A 16,223-nucleotide genomic window follows, 5' to 3' on the forward strand; every position below is an offset into this window, starting at 1 on the left:
CGTGTGTCACGACATGACAGATGCCTTTTGTTTACACGCCACACGCACGCGCGCACAATGCATTATCCATTTTGTTCATCAAATGGAAATAACTTTGCAAATGTTCCCCCTGATCCCTCGTGCGCCTTTTTTTATCCCAGCGAGCCAGGGTCCTTGAAGTTGAACAAGTATAAGTCCAGTATAAGTCCAGTACTGTGGAGGATTACAAAGCTGCCCTCGATATTGTGTCAAAAACGTTTGTTTTTTTCTTTGTTGGTGTGGCTATGATGCGTCAGCGGCACAGTGCGTCACGGAGACTGGTCCTTGGTCTCCACGGTATTTCCTGTCACGCTGGGACGTCTCTGGCATGAGCGTGGGTTGGGGGGGCAGATCAAGTATTCCAAATGACAACAACTTGTTGAAGAGCTCGAGAGATTGACATGTGGTCGCGGGGAGGCTGAACACCCACAAGAGCCGCTCCTTCATCCCAGCGACCCTTTTTACGCACCAACTCCAGAGAGGAAACTTTGATTTTTAAAGACGGTTCCGAGACTGACCCGGACTCGATGTGAGCAGATCTGGAGCAGGTGGTTCAACTGTCAAGCTTTTACTGAGACCCGGGTCAGACCATGTCGGGTCCGGCACCGAACAAGGGCGACGGTTCCGAAAGCCGCTTCAAAGTCGACGTGGTGGCAGAAGCCTTCGACGCGTCCAAGGCGGGCGATGGTCGATTCCGGACGGTGGGCTTCATGGATCCGGGGGCTCTGGGGAGCGCCATGGATATCGGGCTCCCGCCGGACGTCAGCCGGGACCCGGACACGACCAAGAGCGACTCCGTCAGCCTTCACTCCACCGGCACCGGGCATACCCACATCTCGGACTCGCACTCCAACACCTACTACATGAGGACTTTCGGGCACAACACCATCGACGCGGTGCCGAACATCGACTTCTACCGGCAGTCGGCCGCGTCCTTCGGGGAGAAGATGAGCAGACCCTCGCTGTCCGAGCTCCACGACGAGCTGGACAAAGTAACGACCCTTTTTTTTTACTCAAAATTTGAGTCATTCAAAACAAAACATGGTTTATTCATTGATTAAATCACAAATAATTTTAATTATAATATTCAATTTCTATTTTAAAATTCAAAATAGAATTCTCACTGATAACCATTGCCTATGAATCAGAGGAGCTAAACCTGCATGAATAACCCAAGAGCGGAGAAGGAGCCAAAAGAGCTGAGCTAGAGGGAAGATCTCTTGATTCCAGATTAGGGTCAGCAATCACAGAGTTGAAAGAACTCGGGGGGAGGTCACAGGACAGACGCGGGACACTGGAGTATCTATGAAAAGATAGAGAGGCTTTCTTGGTTGTTGTAAAGTCGCTGTCAGATTCCTGGAGAGCCGACGTCACAGTCCTGATAGCATTTAGAACAAGGTGCATGTGACACTGCAAAAGTCGACCATCATTAGAATATTGGAGGAGTGAGAGATCTTCATTCACACAGCATCTTTGTTGGTCACATGCCAGATGTAGGTGGGCGGATTTATTAACCAGCTTTTCATTCATCGTGTTGATCATCACGAGCCTCTCTGTTAGCCAGGGTCACACGCAGAGTCGTCAACTCAGGAGAACTTTACTGATCCAACCCTTCATCCACCTGTCATTCCATCCATCCACCTGTCATTCCATCCTTCCAACCATTCATCCACCTGTCATTCCATCCATCCAACCATTCATCCACCTGTCATTCCATCCATCCACCTGTCATTCCATCCTTCCAACCATCCATCCACCTGTCATTCCATCCATCCAACCATTCATCCACCTGTCATTCCATCCATCCACCTGTCATTCCATCCATCCATCCACCCATTCATCCACCTGTCATTCCATCCATCCACCCATTCATCCACCTGTCATTCCATCCTTCCAACCATTCATCCACCTGTCATTCCATCCATCCACCTGTCATTCCATCCATCCATCCATCCACCCATTCATCCACCTGTCATTCCATCCATCCAACCATTCATCCACCTGTCATTCCATCCATCCACCTGTCATTCCATCCATCCATCCACCCATCCATCCACCTGTCATTCCATCCATCCAACCATTCATCCACCTGTCATTCCATCCATCCACCCATTCATCCACCTGTCATTACATCCATCCACCTGTCATTTCATCCATCCACCTGTCATTCCATCCATACATCTGTCATTCCATCCATCCACCCATTCATCCACCTGTCATTCCATCCATCCACCCATTCATCCACCTGTCATTCCATCCATCCACCCATCCATCCATCCACCTGTCATTCCATTCATCCATCTGTCATTCCATCCATCCACCCATTCATCCACTTGTCATTCGATTCACCCATTTATCCACCTGTCATTCCATTCATCCATCTGTCATTCCATCCATCCACCTGTCATTTCATCCATCCACCTGTCATTCCATCCATCCATCAGTCATTCCATCCACCTATTTATCCACCTGTCATTCCATTCCTCCATGATTATATCCATCTTTCATTCATCCTTCCAACCATATACTGATTAGTCAGTCCATCCAACCTTTCATCCATTCATCAACTCATCATTCCATCCACCCATCCATCCATGATTATAACCATCCTTTATTCCATCATTTCATTCATCATTCCACCCATCTATCATACTTTAATCCACCCTTCATCTCATATTCAAGCATCCATCCATCATTCAACCGATCCATCCATGCATCCACCTATTCATCAGCCAATCTATTGATACATTCATGCATTCCTTCATCTATCCTGTCATCATCCACGTATCTATGCATTCATCCATCCACTTATTAACTGATTCATTCATGGATTCATTCATGGTTTCTACCATCCACGCTCTCCTTCACTCCACCAGAGAGACTGATGACATCACTGAGAGTGTGATACTGACACACATTTATACACATACACACAAAGCTTCTTTATCTCCACTGCCGTCTCTTTCCCCGCTTCGTGTCAGCTGACTGAAGCTTCACGAAGAAAATGAAGGATAAAATATAACCTAAACCATAACTTGTCACCATAGACCAGCTTTTGATGAGGAGAACTTAGTTGGTCCAGTCAGACATGAGTTCAGTAACAACCTCACGTTCTTCAGACTTTAGAATCTTAAAACAATTTCACTGCCAGTTTACCACCATGTCCAGACTCACTGATGACACATTAAGTTAGAAGAAACTTCCTGGAGACGCTTGAGGTTACCCTGGACTCACTTGTCTTCAGGAGCCTCTGGAGGACGGTCTAGCTAATGGCGAGGAACGGTCAGCGGCAGAGGAGGCGGCGGCGTTTGCGGCCAAGGAGGCCAAAGGAGGGATGGTGAAGTTCGGCTGGGTGAAGGGCGTCCTGGTGAGTGACCTGCTGAGCACCATCACCTCTGAAGTGGAGGTCAATCTCTAACTAGACGTCTGTGTTCCAGGTCCGCTGTATGCTCAACATCTGGGGGGTGATGCTGTTTATCCGGATGTCCTGGATCGTCGGACAGGCTGGAATCGGTATGTTGACACTCCGTTCATCTGTGAGTCAAGGTGTTTGTTATGTTTTTTGTTTTATCTATTTTCATCTATTATCTCCACTAATTTGCTACAGTTAAGTACCTAATTCATCTTAGATATATTTTTATTTACCGCATAAAGTAACTTCCTGTCAAAATGAAAACAATAATAATGTTTGACTTGTCAGGTCTGACGATTGCGATTATACTGATGGCCTCAGTCGTTACAACCATCACGGGTTTGTCGACATCGGCCATCGCGACAAACGGCTTTGTACGAGGAGGTGAGACTTTGGCCATCTTTGTGTTTTAAACCTGAAAATGTTGAAAACCTATCCAGTTGAGTCTTTGAAACTGACTTGAATCACAGGTAGTGGTGTCACTCTCCAGGAGTTTGTTACTATGACCAAGACTTGGTTTGAGTTTTAAATTTCAACCCATGCATGACAAATATCTCATTTTCAGGAGGTGCTTATTACCTCATATCTAGAAGTTTGGGACCTGAATTTGGAGGCTCCATCGGCCTCATATTCGCCTTTGCGAACGCGGTAGCCGTGGCCATGTACGTGGTCGGCTTCGCAGAGACAGTTGTCGAGATGTTAAATGTAAGACACAGTGTGTTTTTTTTTCTTCCGTAAAATGATCGCACGAGTTCACGTCTGGTTCCGCTTTAAGGATGTGGATGCCCTGATGACCGACGAATTAAATGACATTCGTATCGTCGGTACTCTGACGGTCATCCTGTTGCTGGGAATCTCCGTCGCTGGGATGGAGTGGGAGGCAAAGGTATCTGTCAAGGTCTTCAACATATACTTTTGTCATTTCTTATCTGCATCTTTTATCCACGCCAGGCTCAGATTGTCCTACTGGTGATTCTGCTGGGAGCAATCGCAAACTATTTCATAGGAACCTTCATGCCGTCAGAGAGCAAAGAACCCAAAGGATTCTTTGGCTACAACAGTAAGAGTTCCTCGATGATCACCTCCGATATTTTTTATTAAATTCTTTACTAGCAGGTTTATTTTTCAGTTTCAGTCACAATTTCCTCTAGATAAAACCTAAACAAATGGGTTGTAATGGTAAGCTAGGCTAAGTCCAAGATTTTGTTTCTATTTTGTTTTTGTTAGCTTTGGTATAAGACTCCACCAAAGAACAGTAAAATCATTATGACTTGAATAAAAATGTATATAGTTATATCGTTTTCCTGACTTGGCTTGGTCCACTCAACAGCCGCAATTTTCCTGGAGAACCTGGGTCCAGACTTCAGAGAAGAGGAATCCTTCTTCTCTGTGTTCGCCATCTTTTTCCCAGCTGCTACTGGGATCTTGGCAGGGGCCAACATCTCCGGTGACCTGACTGTAGGTTTCTCTTTTCTTTTGTTTGAAGTTGAAAACTTGATATTCTCACATGGAGACTGTAAGAATCTGTTGTTAGTTGTGTTGCTGACCATTGCTTTTTGGTAGTCGTTCTGAACCCACAGTTTGTTTCTGATTTTAGGATCCTCAGTCGGCAATCCCAAAGGGAACTCTACTGGCCATCCTTGTGACTGGTATTACTTACATTGCTGTGGCTATCTCAGCAGGTACGTTGGCACAAGCAACAATCTCTGACAGTTCCAGAAGCATCTTTGTTGCTGATTTATTCATGAATGTTTCAGGGTCTTGCATTGTTCGCGACGCGACAGGCGACCACAACGATACTGTGACTGACACGGTCAACTGCACGGACGCTGCCTGCACTCTAGGCTATGACTTCTCCATCTGCCAGGAGGGTGGGTGCCAGTACGGCCTCATGAACGACTTCCAGGTAACAAGATTCCTGACATCAGATCGTGACTGTGACCCTGCGAGTGAAACAATTGAGACTTAGACGCAACAATGGGACACCGACTGTAGAGGGAAGCTTGGTCGAGGTCAATGGCAGCCAAGGCTTCTGAAGTGATAGGCACAGTGCTGTGTGTGTGTGCATGTGTGTGTGTGTGTGTGTGCGTGCAGACAGAGCTGTTCCCAAACAAAGTGCAGCTCAGATAATAGTGACTGTTGTTTTGAGTCACAAGCTTCTGGCTGCTCCGAGTTCAAGCTGAATGAAAGCATTGATTGACACCTACACACACGGAACACTCGTGCACAGACACACAAACATACGTGCACACACACTCCCATTGTTACAAAGCCATGTAAAAGGCTTCATAAAGCAACTGGTAATAATAATGTTATGTTTTGGTGTTTTGGTCATTCTGTTCTGAACAGTATCAAAAGACTCGAGTAGATAAATAAAATAATAAAATCACAGTTACACACTTAGGTGATGCAGTAAATGAAAGTTAAACAATAAACATTCCATCATTGAACATGAGAGAAAGACAGATCCTTATGACAAATAAAATTCTGGTTTTATTGTTGCTACCTTGTTTTTTGAGGTGTTATTTTTCAGTGTAAGCTCTTTTATCCAGGTAATGGGTCTGGTGTCAGGCTTTGGTCCTCTCATCACTGCCGGGATCTTCTCGGCCACGCTGTCTTCTGCTCTGGCCTCGCTGGTCAGCGCTCCCAAAGTCTTCCAGGTTGGGCGGCCGTCCATCTGTCCGTCTCACATTTTTCATGTTTAAAACGACGACAACCTTCTTCCAGGCTCTGTGCAAGGACAACATCTACCCGGGCTTAGGTTTCTTTGCGAAGGGTTATGGGAAAAACAACGAGCCTTTACGTGGTTATGTGCTGACCTTCTGCATCGGCCTCGCCTTCATTCTCATAGGTATGACTCCTGAAGGTTTGCTCTCTGACAAATTTAATCTGAGTTTCCTCTTCCACAGCCGAGCTGAACATAATCGCTCCCATCATCTCTAACTTCTTCCTGGCTTCCTATGCGCTGATCAACTTCTCCGTCTTTCACGCCTCCATGGCCAATTCTCCAGGTAAACTCTTAGCGTCAGCACTAAAGGACAGTAACAACTACTTAATTCTAATAATTCTGGGTAGCTAAGTTTCAATGTAAATTGCTCTCTATCCTCAGGGTGGCGTCCCAGCTTCAAGTACTACAACATGTGGGTGTCCCTGGCAGGCGCGATTCTTTGCTGCGTGGTGATGTTTGTCATCAACTGGTGGGCGGCGCTGGTTACACTACTCATCGTGTTGGCGCTCTACATCTTTGTCAGCTACAAGAAGCCTGGTGAGACTCCAACGCTTGAGTTCCGGATGATCTCCGAAGGATTATTTTGTTTGAATCAATGGTTGCATTGTCAAAAGTGCTAGATGGCGCTCCACCCGCCGTGGCTTCAACCTGGACAGTTTGACTTGTGTCTTTATTCTCCTTTTGCAGATGTAAACTGGGGTTCCTCCACCCAGGCACTGATCTTCAACCAGGCCCTGACCCACTGTTTGAACCTCACAGGAGTGGAAGACCATGTCAAGAACTTCAGGTGCCAATTAAGAATGATTTAAATTCAAGCTAAAATTAATGTTTTACTTTTATGTTCCCAGGCCGCAGTGTTTGGTTCTGACCGGTTACCCGAACTCTCGTCCTGCGCTGCTTCATTTGGTCCACTCCTTTACCAAAAACGTGGGCCTCATGGTGTGCGCTCACATCAGGCCCGTACGTATATATCTGACACCTGACCTCACCCTCTTAATTCGCCTCTTAGCTGACATCTATCTGTCCTCCAGTTTTCACGGCGGCCCAACTTCAAGGAACTCTCTCTGGATCACGCCCGCTGCCAGCGCTGGCTCAGCAAAAAACGCATCAAGGCCTTCTACACCCACGTCATCTCCGACAACCTGCGACATGGCACGCAATTCCTGCTGCAGGTATGACACCCGCAAAGAGAGGTGACGATGTTGATTGTTCACCTTTGGTTCTCCAGTCCGTAGGTCTGGGTCGCCTAAAACCCAATACCTTGGTCATGGGCTTCAAGCACAATTGGAGTGACGGAGACATGAAAGACGTTGAGGTGTACATAAACACCATACAGTGAGTTGGTTAGTGTTAAGGTTCTTACATTCACAGGATTAATCAATTTTTTTCCTTGGCAGCGACGCCTTCGACCTGCAGTTCGGCGTTGCCATTCTCCGGCTACAGGGAGGACTGGACGTCTCCCACATCCCAGGACAAGGTACTTTAGGAAAATGTTGTCACAACATGATCTGGAGCTTGTAATCCATGCGGGTGTGTCTTCTCGTCTGGACTATTGCAACACTTTGTTTACATGTCTTAACAAGAAGGAGCTGTCTCGCCTGCAGTTTATTCAGGCCTCTGCAGCGCGAATTCTGACCTGCTCTAGTAGAAGAACTCACATTTCTCCTATCCTTAAAACTCTTCACTGGCTTTCAGTTTCTTTCAGGATCAATTTAAAAATTCTGGTTCTTACTTTCAAATCTATTCATGGTCAGGCTCCTCCTTACATCACTGATCTGATCCAGCCTTACACCCAAGCTTGGGCTCTGAGGTCTGTGGATCAGAATCTACTGATGGTTCCACGCACACGGTTCAGGACCAGAGGAGAAAAATCCGTCCAGGCTGTTGCTCCTAAGCTTTGGAACGATCTTCCTCTCTCTTTGCACTTGATGGATCTACTGACTCCTTCAAGAAACATCTGAAGACATTTTTATTTTTGCAGGCTTTTCCTTGATTTCATGGGACTCCTATATTATTATCTGTGTTATCTTGACGTATTTAGTATATATTTTATTGAGTATTGTTTTAATTGTTTAAGTGCTTTGTGACCCTGGTCTGGAAAAGCGCTCTATAAATATAAATGACTTACTAACTTACTAACTTTTAGTATAGAGGATTTTGTGTTTGTCCTTGTGACAAAAGTAAAAGACAAAGCTCTACATTCAAGGTCTATTCTTATTCTTATATATTTAAACATATATGTATTATACATTGTTAGCCACCAGCTAAGCCAGTAAAGCACAGTCAACTGTCGAGATCTATAGTGTTGAAGAATTTTAGTGAGCTTCACAACTGGGAGGGGAACAGGGTACAGACCAAAGAGATACTAGAGAGTTGACCACCTCTTCACTTGAGTTGAACTGATTATTGGATGTTTAGCTCTGTATCATCCGCCTGGATTTGCTGACCAAGTCTCCCCTCCCTCAGACGAGCTGTCGTTACACGAGAAACCTCCGGTCAGCACCAAGGATGTCGTGGTTTCTATGAGTCCAGTCAAAGACTCTGACTCGGATTCCAGCCCGTCTAAAACCACCAGCACCACCAGCAGCCCGCTCATCCTCCGAGGTACCATTGATTTCTTCAACCGATGACGATTTTCCTGTAAATATTCCTCTTTCATTTCCCATTCAGACACCAAGTCTCCTCTGAGTCTGGCTGACCAGCGCTTACTGGAGTCCAGTCAGCAGTTTAAGAAGAAGCAGGGCAAAGGAACCATCGACGTCTGGTGGCTGTTTGACGACGGAGGTGCGGAAAACTTTGCTCTCACAACACAAATGTATTTGTATTTCTCCTTAGAAGATTTGTCAGGGTAAGCCTAGATATGTGTAAGACATGATCAAGAGTAACATCTTCAGAAAGTGAAGAAAAAGAAATGATTACCGTCTTTTTGTTGTGTTTCCACAGGCCTCACTCTGCTCATTCCGTACCTGCTGACCAACCGAAGCAAGTGGGGCGACTGCAGGATCCGTGTTTTTATCGGTGGGAAGATTAATCGCATCGATCACGACCGCAGAATGTGAGTCAGACGATTGGTTCTGTAACTCAACGCAAACATGGACCTGCACTGTTGTACGAGCGACTGATGGTTTGGCGTTGGCATTAGGATGGCTACACTGCTGAGCAGATTCAGAATCGACTTCTCCGACATCAACGTGCTGGGCGACATCAACACCAGGCCCAAGAAGCACAAGTACGTGTCTCTGGAATTTGTGCATCGCAAGTCCAGGGAAAATATTTATGTTTTTAACCAGAGACATAAAGAACGTACAAAACTGTACTAGTACAGTTTGTCTACGTCGTGCTATTATTTTTGTTCACCTGTCGCTTATTTTCCAGTGATTTCTTTGGGGGGGATAAGTTGTGACTTTTAAGTGTCGTTGGCATTTTACTAAAGTTGGATTTTTTTTTTCTTTACGTCCAGAACTGTTTTGTTTGTTAGTATTTTTTCAGTACTTTGCATGTTATTTACTTTTCACACAAGGTTTTTTTTTTTATGTTTGTTTCGATCTACCAATTACTATTCTATCATCACCATCAACATTATTAGCTTTACCTTTTGGCACAGGTCTCTTTTAGTCACATATTTTTCTTATTTTTTCTTGATTCTTTTACTTTTTCATTTTCTTTTATCTGAATTTTGGACACTTTTGAAATATATTGTTTATTTGTATATCCTGTCATGAGCTTATTCTTCCAGTACCTTGCATGCTATTATTTTTAAACACACAATTTTATTTTTTTATGTTTGCTTTCATCAATCAATCAGTCATAAGCTTTTCCATTTGGCACAGCTATTTTTTTTTTGTCATTTTAGAGTTTTAATTAATTTAATTTTCTTTTTTTGAACGTTTGTTCAATGGTTGAATTTTGCCTCAACCTTCTTTTTTTTTTGTAGTTACTTACATTTGACAGTCAACTTCTTTCTGCTGTACATTTTTTTTTAAAGGTCATTTTCGTTTTTGCCTAAATATATTCACTTATTCGATCTCATCCATTCATTTGGCTCGGGGACTTCATTGGGTATGAATGTTTTCACTGGGTGGTCTTTTTAAAAATAAAAACAATGGTGTTACCTCCCACTTGTCAGTAAGCTGAGTTTCAAGGAGCTGATCGAGCCATACCGGCTGAAGGAGGACGACATGGAGCAGGAGGAGGCCGAGCGGCTGAAGGCTCAGGACCCCTGGAGGATCACGGACAACGAGCTGGAGCTCTACAAGGCCAAGGTCGGCTCTGAAGAACCTGAAACGACTAGATCATGTCGCTGACCCACGTTTGTCACTTTTGCAGACCAACCGCCAGATCAGATTGAACGAGCTGCTGCAGGAACACTCCAGCTCCGCCAAACTCATCGTCATGTGAGGAGTTTGTTTTTCTCTTTTACCTTTGCACTGATAACGCTGTTCTCACGCCGTCAATCTCGTCGGCAGGAGTTTGCCACTGGCGAGGAAGGGAACCGTGTCTAGCGCCCTCTACATGTGCTGGCTGGAAACACTCTCCAAAGATCTTCCTCCGATGTTGCTGGTCCGAGGAAACCATCAGAGCGTCCTCACCTTCTATTCTTAACACACACACACACACACACTTTACTTTTCACTGTATAAAAGGTTCAATTTCCAGAATTTTAATATTTTTACCTAATTCTAATAATATTATGATCCAATGGTTTTTATCTATTAACTGACATTAATGATTGGTTTTTATCTATTTATTTATATGATTCCTATTGATTAGTTTAACTTATTATGGAAATGTTGTTTTTACGAAAGATGAGAATTCAGGTTTAATTAAGAAGTGATCTGCATTTTTCTAACACTATTTTTGTACCTCGTTTATTAAAAGATTAATCGAAAAAACGTTTGGGCTCATTTTTCTTGTCAATTATCTGCAAATATTGTTGTAATAAATACGCTTTCCAACGTGTAGTTAACTGTTTCTACTTCTATCCTTTACTTGTCGAATCGACGTGAATAATGTGCTGTTTTTATTTAACAAAAGTTTGCAAAGGACAGGAAACAGCCTCCACCAAGTTCAACAGCACGTGAACGCACCACAGGTACGACTTTGAACGCCTCTCGTCAGAGCTAAACTCCTCTGAGCTTCGCTCGCTGACCTTCGAATGGACTTAAAGCAGACCTGACCCCTAAGTAATGTATATATTGTTACTCGCAAACATTCGTTTTGACGCTTTTTATCTTTTCGTTTTCTTTAAAGTTGTAAGTTAGCATTAGCGTTTCTTGCAGCTAGCTTAGCTTCTGTCAAACCACCGGAAGCTGACAGATGTAAGGCGTTTAAACAAATTAAAATAGCAGACTAAAGAACGTTACTGTCAACAATAGTTTAGGGTGGGTTAGTATCATACAAATATTCCGTTGAAGCGAATAAAATAAAAAAAATGTATAATGTAAAAGCCGTTTTTAAAATTTAAATGTTTTGTAAGGTTGGACAGAAAGGCGGGCTTAGCAGTTGAGTGACAGCCGTTAGACCAATCACAGTGAGCCTCATGTTAAAGGAACAGCGATATAATATAATAATAATAATAATAAAATAGCGATGGTATTGTTAACAAACTCTGTTGATTTTAAATATTTTCCCTTCGATACATGCAACACTATTTACACCACCCAATAATGTTTTATTCTAAATTGAGTGTTTTTCCAATTAATGTTAGTACTATCTGTTTTATTGTCTAATAATATTATACATATTATTAACATTATTAAACGCTTTAATTATGTTGAGCAAATTAAGGCTACAATCCTCTTATATTATGTTATTATTTTGGTTTGTGAAGCTAAGCATAACAAATGATTTATTATTCATCTAATAAGTTTTATCTTTTTTTATTCTCCTGCTGTCAGGATGACGAGTCTTGAGTTGAGTGCCAAGGAGGAGATGGTGGAGAGGTTTCTGGACGCTGCAGCCCGAGGAGACCTGCCTCAGCTCTCCACCATGCTGACCCACAGCCCCTCACTCGTGAACCAGACCGGGTACAAAGGCTGGACGGCGCTGATGCTGGCCGCACGCAACGGACACCGTCACGTGGTGGAGACGCTGCTGTCGCACAGGTACACACTCCTGAGGACGCACAAGATAAAAACACAATGTTTGACTTCACCCGAAAAAACGTGTAAACAAGTCGTTCTCCATGAATTTGCATTATAGCAAGAAATACTGCTTTTATACCTTTAATGTAGTTGACAAGAAATAACTTCCTGGTTTTCAAACCTTGACGTGTCTCATCATCAAGAAAATTACAATGGAAGTTTCATCAAAACATTGAATATTATTATTTTTAAATATTTAATTAAATAATTTCTTATTTGAAAGGTTACATTTTTTTTAATCATTAAAATAAAACATATTAGACATTCAGTTTCATGTTCCAATTCCAATAATCCAAAAGTATTTTTATAGTTCAATATTCTTTAATCTGTAACCTTTTAAATTCAATATAAAAATGCCACCAGACATTAACAGAGAGTACAGAGAGTGGTACTGTATGCTTTAAATTTCATCTTAATTGGAGGTATTTGAATTTTGTATTCATTTTGAAAACATTACATTTTTCATTTTTATTGTATAAAATATTTCAAATTAAATAATTAAATGATAAAACAACAACATGTCAAAGTTCAATCAAAAGTTTCAACATTTAAAATGTTAAATTCACATATTCAATATTCTGATGTCACTAATATACTTCCATATTATGTACAAAAGTAAACCTACTCTGTGTATTGATGATGTATTTGCTCATAAATGGACTAAATCAGGTGATGATGTGAACTCATCGTTTGTCCTCCAGCTGCGACAAAACCAGAGTCAACAGTTCTTCTCAAGCAGCCTCTGACATCGCCAAGTTCTGGGGTCACCGACACATCGCCAACCTTCTGCTCCGGACGGAGGAAGGGGGTCCACGGGTCCTGCCGGGCCCGGACGTGGCACCGCAGGAGAACTACTTCAGCAGGGAGACCCTGGACCGCCTCAGCGGGAAGAGAACCGACAACGCCTGGCTGGAGTCCAGACGCAGCGACCCGGACTCCGTCTTCCTCCTGTTCTCCAACCTCAGCCCGCTGGTCAGCAGCAGTGGAGACGACCAGGAGTCAATGGTGTGAGACCCGTGGTACCGATGTTCTTATGAGCAACACTTAACGTTTGTCGGTTTAACTCCAACAGCTCCGACTCTGTCGGTTCAGCTACAAGACCGTCCAAGACCTCCTCCAAAAACCATTAACGTTGACCGTGTTTCTGGGAGTGGAGAGGAAGACGCCGTCCTCTTCGTCCGGTCCAGAACCACCCGCCTGGTTTGCGGTCAGCACCGAGGAAGACCCAGAAGAACTCCTGAAACTCTGCAGGGAGAAGAACTGCAGTTTCCCAAAGACCCCCAACAGAGACCTGCTGAAGCTGAGCGAGGAAGAGGCCGGTGAGGAAGAGCAGACCTGCTGCTGTCAGACTCTGTGTTAACTCTCTGGCTCCCACCAGGAGTTCTGGCTCAGGCCCGGTCCGTGTTAGCCTGGCACAGCCGCTACAGCTTCTGCCCGACCTGCGGGAGTCGCACCCGGGTCGAGGAGGGGGGGCACAAGAGGAGCTGCCTCAACTCTGACTGCAGGAGTCTCCGGGGGGTCCACAACACCTGCTACCCTCGAGTCGGTACGAAGCTCCGTCAGAACCAAGACTTCAGCCCGAAGTCACATGTCTCTTATTTCAGACCCAGTCGTCATCATGCTGGTTGTCCACCCGGACGGAGAGCAGTGCCTGCTGGGAAGGAAGAAGATATTTCCTGCCGGAATGTTCTCCTGTTTGGCTGGATTCATAGAGCCTGGTAACTTAAACACACAATTTAAATGATGACATACATGAACAATATGTGACTTTCACTGACAGGAGTGTATGTTTTTTCTTTGGTTATCTAATAATATTTGGAGTAATTTCACATATACTTTTTTGAGTATTGTTTTGATTGTTTAAGCGCTTTGTGACCCTGGTCTAGAAAAGCGCTATATAAATAAATATTACTTACTTACTTTTAACTTATTTTCATACGTCAGTTTTTATCCTACTCTAAGTAATGTCTTTCTATCCATATAATCACATTTTAGTAATTAAAATTTCCATTTGCTGCATTAACGTAAAACAATATTCAAATATTTATTGAATTGTTCAGATAATCTTTTTTTTTTTAATTATATTTAATTGGACTGACTGATCTAATGACATAAAAATAAAAGTAATAAAGACAACGTTTTTGTAGTCAAAGTCTTCCAATACCTGCAACAAATGTACATTTGTACATAAAATATTACTGTATATAGATATTTTATCAGTAGACATTTTTTTTTTCAAATGTTTATTTCATTTGTATTTTGTTTATATTGATTTTATTAAATGAAATCATTACAATTTAATAACATTTAATGATATTATTTACATGTATCTCTACTTTGAATTCCAACTATTATACGAAACGAAAATTTAGAGACAATATCCTTTATTAAGCTCATAAAGCTATTTTTCAAATTTTCAATGTATTTGACTATAGTTGCAGTAGTCAACTCGACCACATGAGGCCGCTGTTTAACTAACTTTAGCGTCTCAATCAGAAGTAACCGATCGTGTACAACTATATATCCTGGCATCTGAGAAGTTTCTCTGGAGGAAGTTAAAACCCAAACAACCAAACATCTCACTGGTGGCAGGTGAGACGCTGGAGGACGCGGTGAGGCGGGAGGTGGAGGAGGAGAGCGGCGTCAGAGTGGGAGGAGTCCAGTATGTCTCCTGTCAGCCGTGGCCGATGCCCTCCAGCCTCATGATCGGTTGTATGGCCGTCGCCGTGTCAACGGGCATCAAGGTGGACGAACACGAGATCGAGGAGGCTCGCTGGTTCACACGGCAACAGGTAGTTCGATATTTGTAGTTTATTTGATTTGAAAGTTGTTTCATATTAAAACTTTTTAGCTGAAGTTTTGGTTAATTTATGTCTGACCTTGAAACAAAAATGTCCACAGGTGGTGGACGCTCTGCTCCGAGGGTCCCGTCTGTCTCTCACTCTCCCTCCTCGACAGACCATCGCACATCAGCTGATCAAACACTGGATCGGCGTCAACTCAAACCTCTGAATTACAGCGTGACCTGGATGACCCCTGTGACCCCTCTGTGACCCCCAGTGGCTGCTGCTAATATCAGAAAAAACTGTCTGAAAACTCTTTACAGCTCAATCAATAATCAATATTTGTGTATCAAGACTGAATCAAATGATTTTTTTAACAAAATATTTTTTAAATTTAAGAATGTAATTATATATACATTTGTGAGTACTATTTTCTGTTTTTAATTATAACTTTTAACAAATTTAAAGTTTGAGAATAAAAAAAAAGATCTGTATTTCTTATCCCTTTATTTTTGTCTTTAAATTTATTTAATAAAATGTGATTTAATATGAAAAAATGTGTAATTGGAACAATTTGGTCTTAATTGTGATGGTACATTTATTTTTCTAATATTTACTTGTACATGTTTTTTATTAATTTAGTACATAGTGTTTCATATATTTATATATAAGAATGTATCTATACATCTATGAACAACCTTACTTAAAACATTTTATTTATTTATTTTAAACGTTTTTATGTTGGCACAGCGGTTTAAAAAACAATTGTTGACCATTGTATATTAATAGATACAGTAAACATATACATACATATTTATAAAGTAACACAATAAAACATTAATATATAAATTAAGCACAATAATAAATTAAGTTTTAATAAAATGCTTTTATAAATTATAACAAACATAAGTAAACGTACACAACTACAGAAGAATGGGGAGTTACTACTAAATAAAACATTTCTTTTTTTAAAAGTCTGTTTTGTTTTTTTTCCATTTCAACTCACTTTAATCAATCAAATTATAACTTAATACAATATTTGGATCATATTATTCCGTTCAATTCAATTCAATTTTATTTAAAGTGTCTTATCATAACAAAGTTATCTCAAGACACTTTAGAGTTGAAGTAAGACTATA

The 16,223-nt window shown here is 42.2% G+C and overlaps 2 protein-coding genes across 2 annotated transcripts; both read left to right on the plus strand.

Annotated features, from left to right (window-relative positions):
- The first annotated feature begins 367 nt into the window (after positions 1–367).
- On the plus strand, positions 368–11,066 carry slc12a2l (solute carrier family 12 member 2-like). The gene is made up of 26 exons (XM_087790246.1): positions 368–1,010; positions 3,263–3,385; positions 3,456–3,531; positions 3,719–3,814; positions 3,996–4,135; positions 4,206–4,316; positions 4,382–4,490; positions 4,761–4,888; positions 5,028–5,112; positions 5,188–5,336; positions 5,983–6,090; positions 6,158–6,281; positions 6,340–6,441; positions 6,540–6,695; positions 6,846–6,945; positions 7,007–7,118; positions 7,190–7,330; positions 7,387–7,493; positions 7,556–7,635; positions 8,625–8,762; positions 8,829–8,942; positions 9,102–9,213; positions 9,301–9,387; positions 10,285–10,420; positions 10,485–10,552; positions 10,625–11,066. Exons 1-26 carry the CDS (start codon positions 609–611, stop codon positions 10,758–10,760), a joined length of 3,240 nt encoding a protein of 1,079 aa, XP_087646372.1. The 5' UTR covers positions 368–608; the 3' UTR covers positions 10,761–11,066.
- A 168-nt stretch (positions 11,067–11,234) lies between these two features.
- Positions 11,235–15,503, plus strand: nudt12 (nudix (nucleoside diphosphate linked moiety X)-type motif 12). The gene is made up of 8 exons (XM_087790255.1): positions 11,235–11,341; positions 12,056–12,262; positions 13,003–13,306; positions 13,374–13,620; positions 13,680–13,847; positions 13,906–14,019; positions 14,894–15,093; positions 15,203–15,503. Exons 2-8 carry the CDS (start codon positions 12,057–12,059, stop codon positions 15,311–15,313), a joined length of 1,350 nt encoding a protein of 449 aa, XP_087646381.1. The 5' UTR covers positions 11,235–11,341; position 12,056; the 3' UTR covers positions 15,314–15,503.
- Positions 15,504–16,223: the final 720 nt, after the last annotated feature.

This window comes from Callionymus lyra, chromosome 1 (genome assembly GCF_982586985.1).
Source record: "Callionymus lyra chromosome 1, fCalLyr1.hap1.1, whole genome shotgun sequence".
Lineage (NCBI taxonomy): Eukaryota > Metazoa > Chordata > Actinopteri > Syngnathiformes > Callionymidae > Callionymus > Callionymus lyra.

Excerpts from the sequence above, each read along its gene's own strand:
- slc12a2l (XM_087790246.1), top strand. The coding sequence starts at position 609 with ATGTCGGGTCCGGCACCGAACAAGGGCGACGGTTCCGAAAGCCGCTTC. Across the intron at positions 3,386-3,455 it reads GCTGGGTGAAGGGCGTCCTG|GTCCGCTGTATGCTCAACAT; the intron begins GTGAGTGACCTG and ends TCTGTGTTCCAG. Across the intron at positions 6,946-7,006 it reads GACCATGTCAAGAACTTCAG|GCCGCAGTGTTTGGTTCTGA; the intron begins GTGCCAATTAAG and ends TTATGTTCCCAG.
- nudt12 (XM_087790255.1), top strand. The coding sequence starts at position 12,057 with ATGACGAGTCTTGAGTTGAGTGCCAAGGAGGAGATGGTGGAGAGGTTT. Across the intron at positions 13,848-13,905 it reads CACCTGCTACCCTCGAGTCG|ACCCAGTCGTCATCATGCTG; the intron begins GTACGAAGCTCC and ends CTCTTATTTCAG. Across the intron at positions 14,020-14,893 it reads GGCTGGATTCATAGAGCCTG|GTGAGACGCTGGAGGACGCG; the intron begins GTAACTTAAACA and ends CACTGGTGGCAG.